At 42.9% G+C, this 14150-nt stretch overlaps 2 protein-coding genes across 4 annotated transcripts; one reads left to right on the plus strand and one right to left on the minus strand.

Moving 5' to 3' along the window:
• Positions 1-4781: 4781 nt before the first annotated feature.
• On the plus strand, positions 4782-7929 carry LOC306745076 (uncharacterized protein). Of its 2 annotated transcripts, none has more exons than XR_013771110.1 (8): positions 4782-5070; positions 5176-5193; positions 5693-5756; positions 5846-5889; positions 6096-6246; positions 6392-6505; positions 7188-7301; positions 7729-7929. XR_013771110.1 is itself a non-coding variant. In XM_079227810.1 (8 exons), exons 1-8 carry the CDS (start codon positions 4795-4797, stop codon positions 7750-7752), a joined length of 759 nt encoding a protein of 252 aa, XP_079083936.1. In that variant the 5' UTR covers positions 4782-4794; the 3' UTR covers positions 7753-7929. The 2 variants fall into 2 exon arrangements, 1 of the variants encoding a protein (XP_079083936.1); XM_079227810.1 differs by having other exon boundaries at positions 7234-7301.
• A 1302-nt stretch (positions 7930-9231) lies between these two features.
• Positions 9232-13016, minus strand: LOC306744817 (sorcin-like). 2 transcript variants are annotated; one of them, XM_079227504.1, is made up of 8 exons: positions 12938-13016; positions 12084-12161; positions 11927-11996; positions 10634-10677; positions 10258-10405; positions 9810-9923; positions 9641-9699; positions 9232-9481 (listed from the first exon to the last, which is right to left on the minus strand). In XM_079227504.1, exons 1-8 carry the CDS (start codon positions 12977-12979, stop codon positions 9455-9457), a joined length of 582 nt encoding a protein of 193 aa, XP_079083630.1. In that variant the 5' UTR covers positions 12980-13016; the 3' UTR covers positions 9232-9454. The 2 variants fall into 2 exon arrangements, with proteins under 2 accessions (XP_079083630.1, XP_079083631.1); XM_079227505.1 differs by having other exon boundaries at positions 12084-12125; positions 12938-12997.
• Between the last annotated feature and the right edge of the window lie 1134 nt (positions 13017-14150).

Raw genomic sequence — 14150 nt, forward strand, 5'->3', positions numbered from 1 at the left:
CAATTTGGTCGTCGCCTTATGTTTTTTTGTTGGTGCAAAAACATTAACTTGTGATGATTCTCGGAGGATTCACGTTTCGTTTATGTTTCGGTGTGGACCAAAGATTTTGTCTTTGAAATGTTTTATTCTGGGATTAAGTGTTGGAATTAACGATCCGTCTCCACAGCCGCTCCGATGGATTAAAAACAACACAAATACTGAATGTTATTGCTGATGCCTTTCGGTTACATTGCACCTGGTTTCATGAGGAATACTTTGTCCTGTTGTGCTGCACACGTTTGATCTTTCTGTCAATGAACGGATTCCTTCCATTCGTCCCAATACGCGTACCAAAATACTACTCGGGTTCTTACTGTCATGGAAAACCTGGAAAAGACATGGAATTTTAAAATGGTTGCTTCCAGGCCTGGAAAAGTCCTTGAAAAAATGTAAATCCCAAAAGTTTAGTAAAAGTCATGTAAATGTGTTATATTCATGTGTTCATGACGTTCATTTAGTTTGAAATAATTAATATGCTTTTAAAAGAAAGACTCAAAATATAAGCAGGCATACATACAGGCATCTATATAAATGTTTATTCTTTTAATCAAACTATTGTCTCATTCATTTGAGTCATTTAAGGTTTACTGTATGCTTTGTGTTCTCATTGTTAGTTTAAATACTACATTTACTCACTTTTTACTGTTTACACCCAGATTTCACTAAATGTTTGTCATGACATTTGGTTTAAAGTCATGAAACCCATTGGTCAGAATGTGTATGAACCCTGTTTACTTATTAAGCCCGACACATACTTAATATGTCCCAAAACATAGAACGCCAAAAAGACCAGGATGTCCTGTTACATCTGGTTACAAGCCAGCATGTTTTTCTGACCCACAATCCTTTGCACAGCAGATATATGAGCAGGAGGGCTGAAAGTAGAAGGTGCGATGTAATGAGGAAGTAGTGCGTCCCAACAGTGCGCACTCTGTCAGGGCGGCTGCCATATGAACCAAAAGTAAAAAAGTGAAATGACTTTTTTCTTTCTCTGGCTGCTGTTTTTTTGGCTCGGCCTGAAACCAACTAATCCTGTTTACGGTAAAACAGCATTGAGTCTTTTGTTCACGGAAACCAAAGCTCAAGGGAACTGGACACACAGTTCTTTTTTTAAACCCCAACATGTTGACACTTTATTTGTTGGAGTTCTTTCCCCCCCGAAGTCTTTCTGCTGCCAGCCTTTGTGCAACGAACGCCCCCCTCAAGGTTACACAGAAAAACACACAATCACAACCAGATGTTGGCTGATTCTCAGCATAAAGGGCTGCTGCTGCTGCTCTGGGACCAGTTCTGTGCTCAGTTAGTGTGGAGCACCTTATTGATGCGTGGCCTGAGCGGTGGTCCTAAATCAGCGTGTTTGTAGAGACTCCATTCGCGGACTCCTGCTCCACCTCCTACCCGAGCAGCAGAGTCTCAGACCCTCTGAGAGCTTTGTGGAAGCAGCCCAGCAGCGCTCTAGAGATCCCTGCAGAGCCATGAAGCGTTTGCTGTGGGTGCTCTGGGTCTTGCTGCTGTCGCCTCGGCAGTCGCACAGCAGGGCAACCTGTAAGCCGGTGGTCTCCGGCTTCTGCCAGGGCCTGGGATACACCTCGACCCCGCACCCGACCGGAGCGCCGGGCTACACCCTGCAGCAGGTCGCTCAGATCGTGGAGACCGCCTGCTCGCCCAAAGTGGCCACGCTCATGTGCCGGGTGGTCGTGCCCGAGTGCGGCTCGGAGGAGAACAGCCAGATGAAGCCGTGCAGAGCGCTCTGCGAGAAGGTCAAGAGCGACTGCGACTCCGTCCTCAGGGTGAAGAGGCTGAGCTGGCCCACGAGGCTCCGGTGCGACGCGTTACCCGCTTCCAGCTGCGTGCAGGTTGGTCCAGAAGCCAAGAGGTCATCCACGCGTTGCATTGGGTTGTTTAGCAGAGAGTTCTGCTGCAACTCATCGCAAGTCAGAAGGCGTTAATCCAGAAGAAGAATATTATTATTAAGTATTCCTTTACCAACGTTTTGCAGGGTTACAGTCAGTGGTGGAAGCACACTGAGCCAGGTACTGTACTCGAGTACAATTTAGAGGTATTTTTTCTTCATACTGATACTGCTGCAATTCAGAGGAAGATATTGTACGTTTTACTTCAACACATTTAAGATTTAACATGTAAAACAAAAAGATCAGTTCAGTCTTCATGCATTCTCATGAATTAAACTAAATACTGTAACAGAATTTAGAAAGTGTTGGTTGTGCGGTCGCAGCACAGCACATCCCTGACGTGTGCTTCTGTCCTCTCAGGGTCAAGAGGTCAGTGTTCCTCCGACGGCTCGGGCTCCGGCTCGGGCTCCGGCATCGTGCCAGGCGATCAGCGTCCAGCTCTGCAGAGACCTCTCTTACAGCGACACCGTCCTGCCCAACGCCCTGGGCCACGCCACGCAGGAGGAGGCCGGGATGGCGCTGCAGACGTACGCGCTGCTCATACAAGTCGGGTGCTCCGCCCAGCTTAAGCCTTTCCTGTGCTCCGTCTTCACTCCCAAGTGTGTGTCGGGAGCAGCGGTGCCTCCCTGCAGGGCGCTGTGCGAGCAGGCGAGGGCCGGCTGCGAATCCCTGATGAACAAGTTTGGCTTCCAGTGGCCGGAAGCCCTGGAGTGTGACGCGTTTACCACGGAGTCCTGTGAAAGCGTGGGTCTGCTCTTTTGGGACTTTTGAGATGTTTACATGATGTCGTAGAAGAGTTTTTAATAATAATTAATCATAAGTCATCGTGACGTCATCCATTGGTTTGTGGACTACAAGCCTCGAGTTCGTCATTTTGTCCATCACCATCCTGCTTTTTGTCCGTGGGCAATCTTATTTTTTTAGCTGTCGCCATCTTGTTTTATTGCAACCAGAAGAGAGTGCAACCGAATGCTGAAAAAGACATTTATAGACGACCAAAATGTTACAATTAACTTTTGCATTTTCACCGTCGCCATCTTGTTTTTTGCAACCAGTGAACAGGAAGTGACCATATTGGGAGTGACGTAGAGATGTATACTCTCTGGTGTCAACCTGTTAATCACCTTGTAGCCCCGCCCCTAAAGCATCTCCTGCTTTATGGTCTGTTTGACTCTAAATGACCATAATGTACTAAATGAACATCATGCTGTATTGAAGAAGACTTGAAACTTGTGATTGAGACATAAACTCATTTTTACAATGTTTACTGAGGGAATAAATCAAGAGAAGTAGAGTCATTTTCTCATAGCCTTTAGAGGGCGGGCTTACTGTGACTGACAGGAGCTGTTTTCAGCGTCTCTACCTTCAAATACCTGCAAAAAAGCAAATATGGCCAAAAATGTCCAGAAACCAATAAATGACGTCAAGATGACGACACCGACTTCTCCCATAGAGTCTATGGGATCAATCGGCTCCTCTCGTGCGACATTAGGACAGACAAAATAACTTATAATCATTGTAGCATGAAGTCCCTTTGAAAAAATTGCTCTACAGCAGCAAGAGATGTTCATAATTCACGGTTTGTGTCTCGTTGTTTCAGGCTCAGGGTTTCCCTCAGACATCCAGCGCATCGTGTCAGATGATAAGCGTCCCGCTCTGCAGAGACCTCTCTTACACCGACACCGTCCTGCCCAACGTCCTGGGCCACGCCACCCAGGAGGAGGCCAGGGCGGAAGTGTTTCAGTTTGCACCGCTCGTGAGACTGGGCTGCTCCACCCACATGAAGCCCTTCCTGTGCTCCGTCTACACCCCCGAGTGCATGTCGGGAAGCCCTCGGCCCCCCTGCAGAACGGTCTGCGAGCACGCCCGGTCCGACTGCCAATCCCTGATGAACAAGTTTGGCATCCGGTGGCCGGACTCCTTGAGGTGTGAAGCGTTTACCACGGAGTCCTGTGGACACGTGAGTCTGCTCTCATTTGAAGATGAACAGATGCTTTTGCATCCCTATGTGAGGGGTTCCCAACACTTCTGATTGTGGACACATTTACAAATGTCAGTGTAACAATATGCAATTAGTTAGCTTAGTTTGCACCACATGTTTCTGCAAAGTCACACATAATTGTAAAAGGGTTTAAGAGTTTGACCAAAACAGTGCGTAAAACCATACGTGACTCGACGGACACGAACAGGACAATAAAGTTCAAGTTAACCGTTGAAAACTGTGGAGCCCGTATGGGGTCTATTGCAGATATTGCTATAAAAACTGTATAATTCACTTCTTCATTTACTCATAACCAGTAACATATAGACTGATATTTATACATCTGAACACACAACTCACATTATACTCTTCTATTATAACACTAAAATCATTGAAAGAGCCCTAGTGGTTGCAGAGATACACCTTTTTTTAGTTTGGGTATGCAATTTTCGAGCAATGGCCTAAAAATAAGTGGGTTTTTAAAAGGTTAAGATAACTAATGACCGTTGTGTAATGTGATGCAATGCTAATGTCACGATAAGCAAAAAATAAGTATGTAAATTGTACTTAGAACCGAATGCAAAAGTACATTTTTACGGGGCGTCGATTTCCTGTTCCGTGTAAATCGACGATTCTCAGACCGATTTCATATTTTCGTTAAGGCGCTGTAGAAATGAAGTTACAAACATTGTGCAGTTACAGTATTTCACCAAAGGTGTCGTCGCCTCAGTGAAAAGACAGAAAAAGGCCACACAAGCCTTTCAGACCTGTGTCTCGTTGCAGTACGGAGTGGGCCGCAGCGGAGGGATCTGCGATCCGATCACCATTCCGATGTGCCAGGGCCTGTCCTACAACCAGACCATGTCCCCGAATCTGCTGGGACACGCGAGTCAAAGGGAAGCCGTGGCCAAGATGTCCTTTTTCAACGCGATGGTGCAAACGATGTGCACGGTGGACATACGGCTGTTCGTGTGCACGGTGTACGCCCCCCCGTGCGTGGCGGGCGAAGTGCAGCGGCCCTGCAGGTCTTTCTGCGAGAAGGCCAAACGGGGCTGTGAGGGTTTCATGGCCAGCTTTGACGTTTCCTGGCCAGCTGAGCTGCAGTGTGACTCGTTCCCAGAGGACAACTGTATCTCGGTAACTAAAGAAAAAGAGAACTGGAAGAAGCTTGATAATGGAAGTGATCAGACTCCTCTCTGCTAATCTTTCTTGACATTAATTCCTTTTCTTTCTCTTTCACAGGAAGACAGCAGGCCTGATGTAAGTGTTTATGGCAAACAACTTTTGTTGATTCTCAAAATATACTACTTATTCTCATTCTCATTTTCTGTAACCAGTGTAGCATGAAAGCATGGTGGAATTATGAAGCTAACAAGCTAACTAGCTAGTCACTAAATGGCATAGAAAAGCACATTGCTGTCAACAGATAGCTAAGTGACTACTTTGTTGGCTCATTTTGTGTAACCAGTGTAGCATAATTGGTGGAATTATCAAGCTAGCTAACTAGCTAGTTCCTAAATAAGTACAAATTAACAACCTAACGCTTCATACAAACACTTTGTTAATCTTATTTTCTGTAACCATGAGAGAATTGAGAAATTAGCATGCTAAGCTAAGTAAGCTAACTGAGTGAATTTGAACTTAATCCTTACAAACAACAATACAACAAAGCTCACTCCAGAGCTGCTTCCATTGTTAGCTCAAAAACATGAGTTGCTGGATTCTCCATCTGACTTTATTTTGTCCTCGTTTCCAACAGATGTTAAATACTGAAGGACTTCTCAAGAAGCTGATCGCCGGAGGCTACTCTGTTCATGGCAAAAGTCAGTATTTTATTCCACTAATTTTAATAACACGATCTAATCATATGAATGAGAACAAATCTCTTTTGTATTAACCCTCCCCAATTTAGCACTGAGTCTCAAGACAGCCCGCCTGCTGTTGACTCTCATGGACGTATCCTTTGCAACTCCACTGCTTTGTGTTTAGTTTTCACACCTTGAAGTGGACAACGTGTTTCAATAAAAAAGGTAGCAAACTCCTTCTGGATCCACTGGATGCAATACTCGATCTTTGATTCTTCCGTTGGCTGTAACTGAAGCTATGAGGTGTTGAGCGACATGCTTTCAGTTCATTGTAAGCTCTTTAACCAGCACTTTCAGGCGGACAAGACCGGAGACCTGGATGTGGTGGAGGTCTTTAAACTGGAGCACCATGTGGCTGTTCTCCGGAGGGAGTATGTGGAGAGCTACGAGGGGAGGAACCCCCCCTCCGTCACCCAAACACAAATGAATAAGGCTCTGTCTCTCCGTGGTAATGCGTCATGTTCTCTGTCAGCAGCCCAGAAGTTTCCTCGACATTATTTCAGGAGGCATTGACCGACTGAGCGGAAAGTTCAATCGACCTCGTTTCATTTGTGGATATTTGCTTTTCATCCGTTATTGTTGTCATCGAGCAGAATTCCATTTAGACGAGGAAACCTTGAGAGTTCTGTGGGACGAGAACCGATCAGCGGGCGGAATCGACTACGACGAGTTTGTGGCCGTCCTGACGAAACTTCAGATCCTCAGAGGTAATCCATCCATCCATCCATCTATCCCTCTATCTATCCACCCCTCCATCCATCCATCTATCCCTCTATCTATCCACCCCTCCATCCATCCATCTATCCCTCTATCTATCCATCCATCCATCCATATATCCACCATCCATCTATATCCATCCAACAATACATCCATCCATATATCCATCCATCATCCATATCCATCCATCCATCCCTCTATCCATCTACCCCTCCCTTCATCCATCCCTATATCCATATCTATCTATCTATCTATCTATCTATCTATCTATCTACCTATAAGGATACGTTGCATAAACAGTAAATATAGATATTGAGCTTATCCCCACATGCATTAAAGTTATGTCCACATTAATGTATCAATAATAATGATCATAAATAACAACAAATCCAAAAATTATAACAATATACATTCTTCTGCAAACGGACGTTTGCACTGTTATTCTTAAGCAAAGTATTTGTACACTGTGGTATTGTTCCTTTTCTTAAGGAAAAGTGACAAAATGAAGTATTCTCCCAGATAAACCTAAGAACTACAGTTTTGAGTGGATTTGAGCAACTTTTATGATTTTACTGTTTAGTTTCTCTTCATCAAATATGATGAATTATTTCATGGCTGTGCATTAATTAACAGCAGGAGATGTCTCGAGTTATTCCTTCTGCACATTTACAGATGTTTAAAAGGTTTTGGTGACGTTGGTATTTGCCCCCCGTGTCAGAGCGCTTCCAGGCTCACCGGCTGAGTTTGCCGTGCGACTGCCAGGTCGCCAGCTTCTCCTTCGGGCAGGTGAGTTCAAACGGTTTGAGAAATGGTCGTTAATGGTGAATATTTACCTGTACGTTAACCCACAAATAGTGGGTATAAGTACACCATGGTATCACTTAACTACTGAAAAGAAATAAAGTCTGCCATGAAGAGATATTATAAAATAATACATAAGGACTATGACATACTTATATTTTAGTATTTCTATTCACTTTATACTTGTACTACAGTCTCATAGGTAAATAGTGTACTTTTTACTAGTTATTTGACCCAGTAGTACACAAAGTATCTGAACTGGCTCCACATTGAAGTACCACGACATTAACATCCTCTTGCATGTATTTCACAGTTAAAAAAACTGTTCCACTGTCGTATATGAGAATTTAAACACATTTAAAGTTTCCTACCGATTTATTTCCACAGTTCATTGTGTTTTTACTCTTTTCAGTTCATGAAATCAGCGATAATCTGAAGATCAAACCGGAGAAGGAGAGGAATCAGGAGTGAATGTCTTTAGAGCTGTAAGGACCATATATGTGGTTATTAAGGATCACTCATCATCGACGTCTGAAGTTTATATTTAGTCCCTTTGTTTGTGTGTGCTTGTGTATTTTCTCACGTACATTAAAACCATTCTGTGATGAAATGATCATTAAGCTTTTTCTTTAAACTTTAACTTTCAATATGCGATAAAAAACGGTCCAGCAGGTTCCATGGACATCGTATAACAGTGGGTTTCATACCTGGTGACAGGAACATTATTTACGTTCTTCAATCTCGTTCAGGCTAGATTCAACATTTTTTTGATTGTGGGCCATAAACAGAACATTATCACGGGCCAGACAAAAAGGTAGTTAGAAAGATAGTTTCCTATCAAAATGACAATCTTTTATAAAAATGCTTATACAATAAGGCAATTTTTACACTACTGGTGTGCTCTTATAAATATGACCAAAAAAATCTGTATCTGCTGCTCTTAAATATAATTTAGTACTTTTCAACTGTTTTAGACAATATTTGTTTCTGTTCACAAATGTAACATGTAATTATATAAGTTTAATATTAATATAGTTTTTTTTGTTTAAATGTCACCAGTTTGGCCTCCACAGATCTATTCTATAACACAACTACCTGAACTAAATACTATTTGACGTGGTCATGTGATGTTTCAGTACGTACGCTCTTTTAAACAGCTGTCAGGTGCCCAGTGCATTATGGGAGACTGAGTCCTGTGATGTTTGGGGATATGGTGATTCCATGAGACGCCAAAGTCTCTGATATACTCCCTATCATCAGTAGATTATTTTTATATATATATATATATATATATATATATATATATATATATATATATATATATATTAGTGCTGGGCGAAGATGAAAACATTTAACTAATTAATCGCATGATTAATTGCAGAGATTAATTGCATTATGAGCAACTAGTGTATTGCACGCTTTTATTTTAAAGTAATGTTATCAGAACAATATAACAGGCCCTCTGGAGCAACAGCAAGTTAACATACAGTATATACATCTGTTTTATTTATTTTTGTATCTGGTTTCCTGTTTTGAGATAAGGTGCTTTTATTTTGAAGGCGAAAAACTGAGTTGAAACGGAAGTCGCATGGTGCGGCGCCGTTTAACGGCTAAACCTACGGCCTGTACGGTCAATTTTAGATGGAGACAGAAACGGTATTAGCCACAAGTTCTTACGTTGTTTTTGGAATAATTAAAACACATTTAAAAACCATCAGTCAAAGTGCAAGACCATCTGTCGGAGGCGGACGCTACAAACTGTAACTCTGAGATAACGGTGTTACAGGATGTCCAGTAGTCTCAGTGAGAGCAATGTCTCAGTGTCGGCGTTAATGGATTGCTGCGTTAACGCATTTATAACGCGTTAAGGTTAAAAACAGGAGCCAGTTTGAGTTGAACATGTTTATTGGTTTCTTACATGCAGCTCAATAGGTCCACCGGCACACAGGTTATTATAGTCGTATCAGTTTGTTACAATACACATTAAAGTTCACCGTAAAATGGAATGTGACATTTAAATCAGTTTTTTACAACAATGAGTTATCAATGAAAAAAATACACATTGGAAGTGTACATGCTGTTATTTGTTGTAAGATTTTAAAGGGCCGGCGTGTCCCCTCTGATGAGTCCCTTCCTCTTCAGAAGGCCATGGTGACCTGGATGAACTAGAGAGACATGGATGTTATTGTACGACTCCACCGTATATCACCCAACAGCAGGATCATCAATTGGAGTGATGTCTGTGTCCACCTGATGGACTCAGGTTGGCTATCGCTTGATAGCAGGAGAGACAGTGAAGCGTTAGAAAAGTTGTGGAAACTTACATCGTCATAGGTAAATGAAGCCGTGCCAGTTCGGCTCACGTCTCTGCGTTGGAAATGATCTGAAAAAAAAAAACACAGATCAAAAATAATACTTTGTTCATTGACCAAACTTTGGTGTTTTTATTTAAACGCTCTCAGACTTCATGCAGGTTTTTATTCTTCTCCTCACCCGTCAGGGCACGGAGTTTTGTGCAACAGCCCACGAATTCGTCAAACCCGATTTTGCCGTTTATGCCGTGGCGCTTCAGGATGATGCCCATGGCCTGAGGGCTCAGGTTAAAACCTGCATGGGAACACGAGAAAGAACTGAGAGCCGCTCCCTGATATTTGCTTTTACTCTGCAAACCCTGACAGCTGTACATAACGTGTATCTGCCTTTACAGATTAAAGCGAGACGCTTCAGGTTCAAAACTTTGTTTTTCATGCACTATTCAATTTAGAGATGTAGGTCTATTTTACTTCTTTAGGACACTTGGAAAAAAACACATCCAAAATATGTATCAGAGTTAAAGGGCCAGTACCCATGGAGGTATCAGAGTTAAAGGGCCAGTACCCATGGAGGTATCAGAGTTAAAGGGCCAGTACCCATGGAGGTATCAGAGTTAAAGGGCCAGTACCCATGGAGCTCAAGGCGTGCTGCATCTCGTGGCCCTCCACCGTCCCACTGCGGTCCCGGTCGAAGAACATGAAGGTGGACTTCCAGCCGTTCAGGGCCTGCCACAGCTCCTTGAACTCGTTGAAGCCCATGCTGTTGCTATGATCAGCCTGAGGCGACACCGTCAAGGACACAACATAAACTCAACTCTACACAACTCAACATCAACTAATTGTCCCTCTTTGTATAACCACTAAACAAGTAAATAGTGTTTTTATCACTTTATCACTTGTGACAGTCACTAAGGCGAGTATGAACTCAGCTTTAGTGAGCCAGCATGCACAATACCAGCAACCTGAAGCCAATCATTTCAGTATTTTCTGTCTCCTGAAGGATACATCCAGCATGCCGATCATCAGTCTGCAGGTCTCCAAACTGAAGGCTGTGAAAGAGAAACAGAATGAACACTCTATTCACCTGTCACACATTGCATTATTGATAAATAATCTGACAAATATGCACCACTGATTTGTATAATAAGTATATAATATAGTATATAATAATTAGGAATAAAATATGTTGAGGCCCACAAGACTACATGATTTCATATTTTATCCAGATATCTATTTATCTTTACACACTGATGAATAAGTTGGCATTAAATAATATAAGATAATCGTTCTTTACCTGCAGGACGTGTTGGTTCGAGCTAATGCTAACCCAACATGAGTTACGTTAGCCGACTAACTGACCTTTTAGCGCGTTCCCCTGTTTTGAAGCCTACTTACTTTCCAGACAGGGGTCTGGGTAAGAGAGCATCATCTTGATTAAGCTCTATTTTAATTTTGGTTTAAACATTTATTTAAAAACAGGCCACCACTGTATACTGTGTACACTAGCATGATGCTAACAGGCCACTGTGTACACTAGCATGAGGCTAACAGGCCACTGTGTACACTAGCATGAGGCTAACAGGCCACTGTGTACTGTGTACACTAGCATGAGGCTAACAGGCCACTGTGTACTGTGTACACTAGCATGAGGCTAACAGGCCACTGTGTACTGTGTACACTAGCATGAGGCTAACAGGCCACTGTGTACTGTGTACACTAGCATGAGGCTAACAGGCCACTGTGTGCTCTGTACACTAGCATGAGGATAACAGGCCGCTGTGTACTGTGTACACTAGCATGAGGCTAACAGGCCACTGTGTACTGTGTACACTAGCATGAGGCTAACAGGCCACTGTGTACTGTGTACACTAGCATGAGGCTAACAGGCCACTGTGTGCTCTGTACACTAGCATGAGGCTAACAGGCCACTGTGTACTGTGTACACTAGCATGAGGCTAACAGGCCGCTGTGTGCTCTGTACACTAGCATGAGGATAACAGGCCGCTGTGTACTGTGTACACTAGCATGAGGCTAACAGGCCACTGTGTGCTGCGTACACTAGCATGAGGATAACAGGCCGCTGTGTGCTGCGTACACTAGCATGAGGCTAACAGGCCACTGTGTGCTGCGTACACTAGCATGAGGCTAACAGGCCGCTGTGTACTGTGTACACTAGCATGAGGCTAACAGGCCGCTGTGTGCTCTGTACACTAGCATGAGGATAACAGGCCTCTGTGTACTGTGTACACTAGCATGAGGCTAACAGGTGCATACTTCAAAGCAGTCTGGTGCTCTTACGTTGGTACGTTCCCGAGATGCCGGACTGCGTGAGGCAGCGCTGCAGCTCGTCGGGTGAGATCTGTCCATCCTGTCACATGTTCAAGGACACGGGAAGTACAGTTAGACAACAGCAGTCTGCACAATGAGAGAAGCATGAGAAGCATGTGGAGGTTACCTGTCCAGCTACAGTTGTAAAATATCCGTAGAGAGGGTCCTGCTGCACACAGAGAGACAGAGAGAGAGACAACAAAGTCTGCAAGATAGTTAAGTGGAGTGTTAGTAACTGTTAGTGGGAGATGATTGATCGGTTATTACAACTTAAGCTCTAAAGATGGACGTTCATCCAAGTGTGCATACGGACTTCCTGTCCTGTGTGAAGCTCAACATTGGAGGTACTTTACCTGAACATTTCCTCTTTTATGTAACTTCACACTTCTACTTTTTACTCCACTACGTTTATCTGACAGCCAGCTCTTGAAGCTTAATAAACTTTATATTTTTAATAAAAAGCCACTAGAATATGATGCATCGCTGTCAATTAACAGAACAAGTTAAAACAAATACAACAGAACCATCATCCCGGCCTCTTCCCTCGCCAAGGTGCAGGAGATGTCTTGTATGTGCAGTGTTTTAGTGCCGCGGTTTTGTTGGATTGTTTTGTTATAACTAAATGTGACTGGTTGTTGATTTGGGCTTAATGAGGCTTGCTCCACGGAGTGTGACACACATAGACACACACCATTCCTACAGACACACACACACACGCTCTTCCTACAGACAGACAGACAGACAGACAGACAGACAGACACACACACACACACACACACACACACACCCTTCCTCAACCAACTCTATTGTGATAGAACAAACACACACACACACACACACACTTCAAAGATACATCATTTGGTGAAACAAGAGTTTAAAGAAAATAGCTAAAAAGTTTCCAAAAAAATAAAATAGATATTGTTAGACATTTTAATTTATATTCTGACATGTATCTGACGGCTTATGTATCTGACGGCTTACCGCGACTCCACCGGCGGCGGCGCCGTATCCGGGATAGGCCATCTGTAAATGCACGAGACACCGGGACAAGTGTAACAAATGTAGCGTAATGTCGCGTAGAGTAGCGCGGGTTCTGCTCGTAACTCCAGAGGGGCGTGTCTGCAAAACGAACCACAAACTAAACAAACAAAAAACCAGAAAGATGAGAGGATCCAAAAAAAAGGTTTTAATTAGCCTGAAACGACGAGGCGGGTCCAAATGTAAATATAACTGCTTTCTTAAAATTCAAATTAAAAAAATAAAATAGAAAGCTTTTGCTTTTAGTCCTCTTTTGTGAACATTCTAATAATAGCTGAGTATCATAACCTGACAAGATTCATACAAGTTTAGATTTTCAGAGGTTTTACAGGTTTTAAGATTAAGACTTGTCAATTTGATCCTAGAAGTATTTAATTATGTTCCTGTAAGAGACGAAGGGAGGATTTCACTGTCTTTGTGTCATACAGGTTCACTTTGTGGCAGCTGCCCTTCATCAGGGAACTTAAGCGATCCGTCCTTCTGTTTGAGGCAAGGCAACATCCAGAGGCAGACATGTTTGCACATAGCCCCAGCCATCCATTTTTATGGATGGCTGGGGCTATGATTTTTTTTATAGGCGGACCTGAAACCTTTTCATTTCTTTCTGTGTGTCATCTTCATTTACTCTTAACCAGTAACATATAAACTGATATTTACACATCTGAACAAAATCTCACATGTGTACCTTTTATTATAACACCAACATTATTCAAATAGCCCTAGTGGTTGCAGAGATACACTCTTTTTAGTTTGGGGATGACATGTTCGAGGAAAGGGCCTAAAAGTAGGTTGGTGTTCTCTTAATCGGTAACGTAGTGTTGCACTACAGCGAGAACCAATAAAAAGTGTGTTTGCTTCATGCAGTGAGGAGGAACATGGTAGTTGGAGTGGAGGCGGTCGCGGTTGAAGACACTTTCGAAGTAATGCAAGTACATATGGATTATTATGACAGTTATGCTAAACCAGGGGTGGGCAATTCATTTTCCCAAGGGGCCACATGAGAAATTGGGAACGTTGTGGAGGGCAGAACCAATAAGCTGAACTTAATTCAATTAACTCACTATGAATGTTATTACTTTATTAAAAAACTGTAAATTATATGGTTTTGAGCTGCTACTGGTAAGAATACATGTTACAATAAGGCTGTGAAAATATG

This window comes from Taurulus bubalis (assembly GCF_910589615.1).
Source record: "Taurulus bubalis genome assembly, chromosome: 12".
Classification (NCBI taxonomy): domain Eukaryota; kingdom Metazoa; phylum Chordata; class Actinopteri; order Perciformes; family Cottidae; genus Taurulus; species Taurulus bubalis.

Bases quoted from the DNA above. Each gene is read 5' to 3' on its own strand.
- LOC306744817 (XM_079227504.1), bottom strand. From the start codon at position 12,979: ATGGCCTATCCCGGATACGGCGCCGCCGCCGGTGGAGTCGCG. The intron at 11,997-12,083 runs GTAACCTCCACA...AACATGTGACAG, and splicing joins TTACAACTGTAGCTGGACAG to GATGGACAGATCTCACCCGA. The intron at 10,678-11,926 runs GTAAGAGCACCA...TCTCTTTCACAG, and splicing joins CATCTCGGGAACGTACCAAC to CCTTCAGTTTGGAGACCTGC.
- LOC306745076 (XM_079227810.1), top strand. From the start codon at position 4,795: ATGTCCCCGAATCTGCTGGGACACGCGAGTCAAAGGGAAGCCGTGGCC. The intron at 6,506-7,233 runs GTAATCCATCCA...CCCCCGTGTCAG, and splicing joins GAAACTTCAGATCCTCAGAG to AGCGCTTCCAGGCTCACCGG. The intron at 7,302-7,728 runs GTGAGTTCAAAC...TACTCTTTTCAG, and splicing joins CCAGCTTCTCCTTCGGGCAG to TTCATGAAATCAGCGATAAT.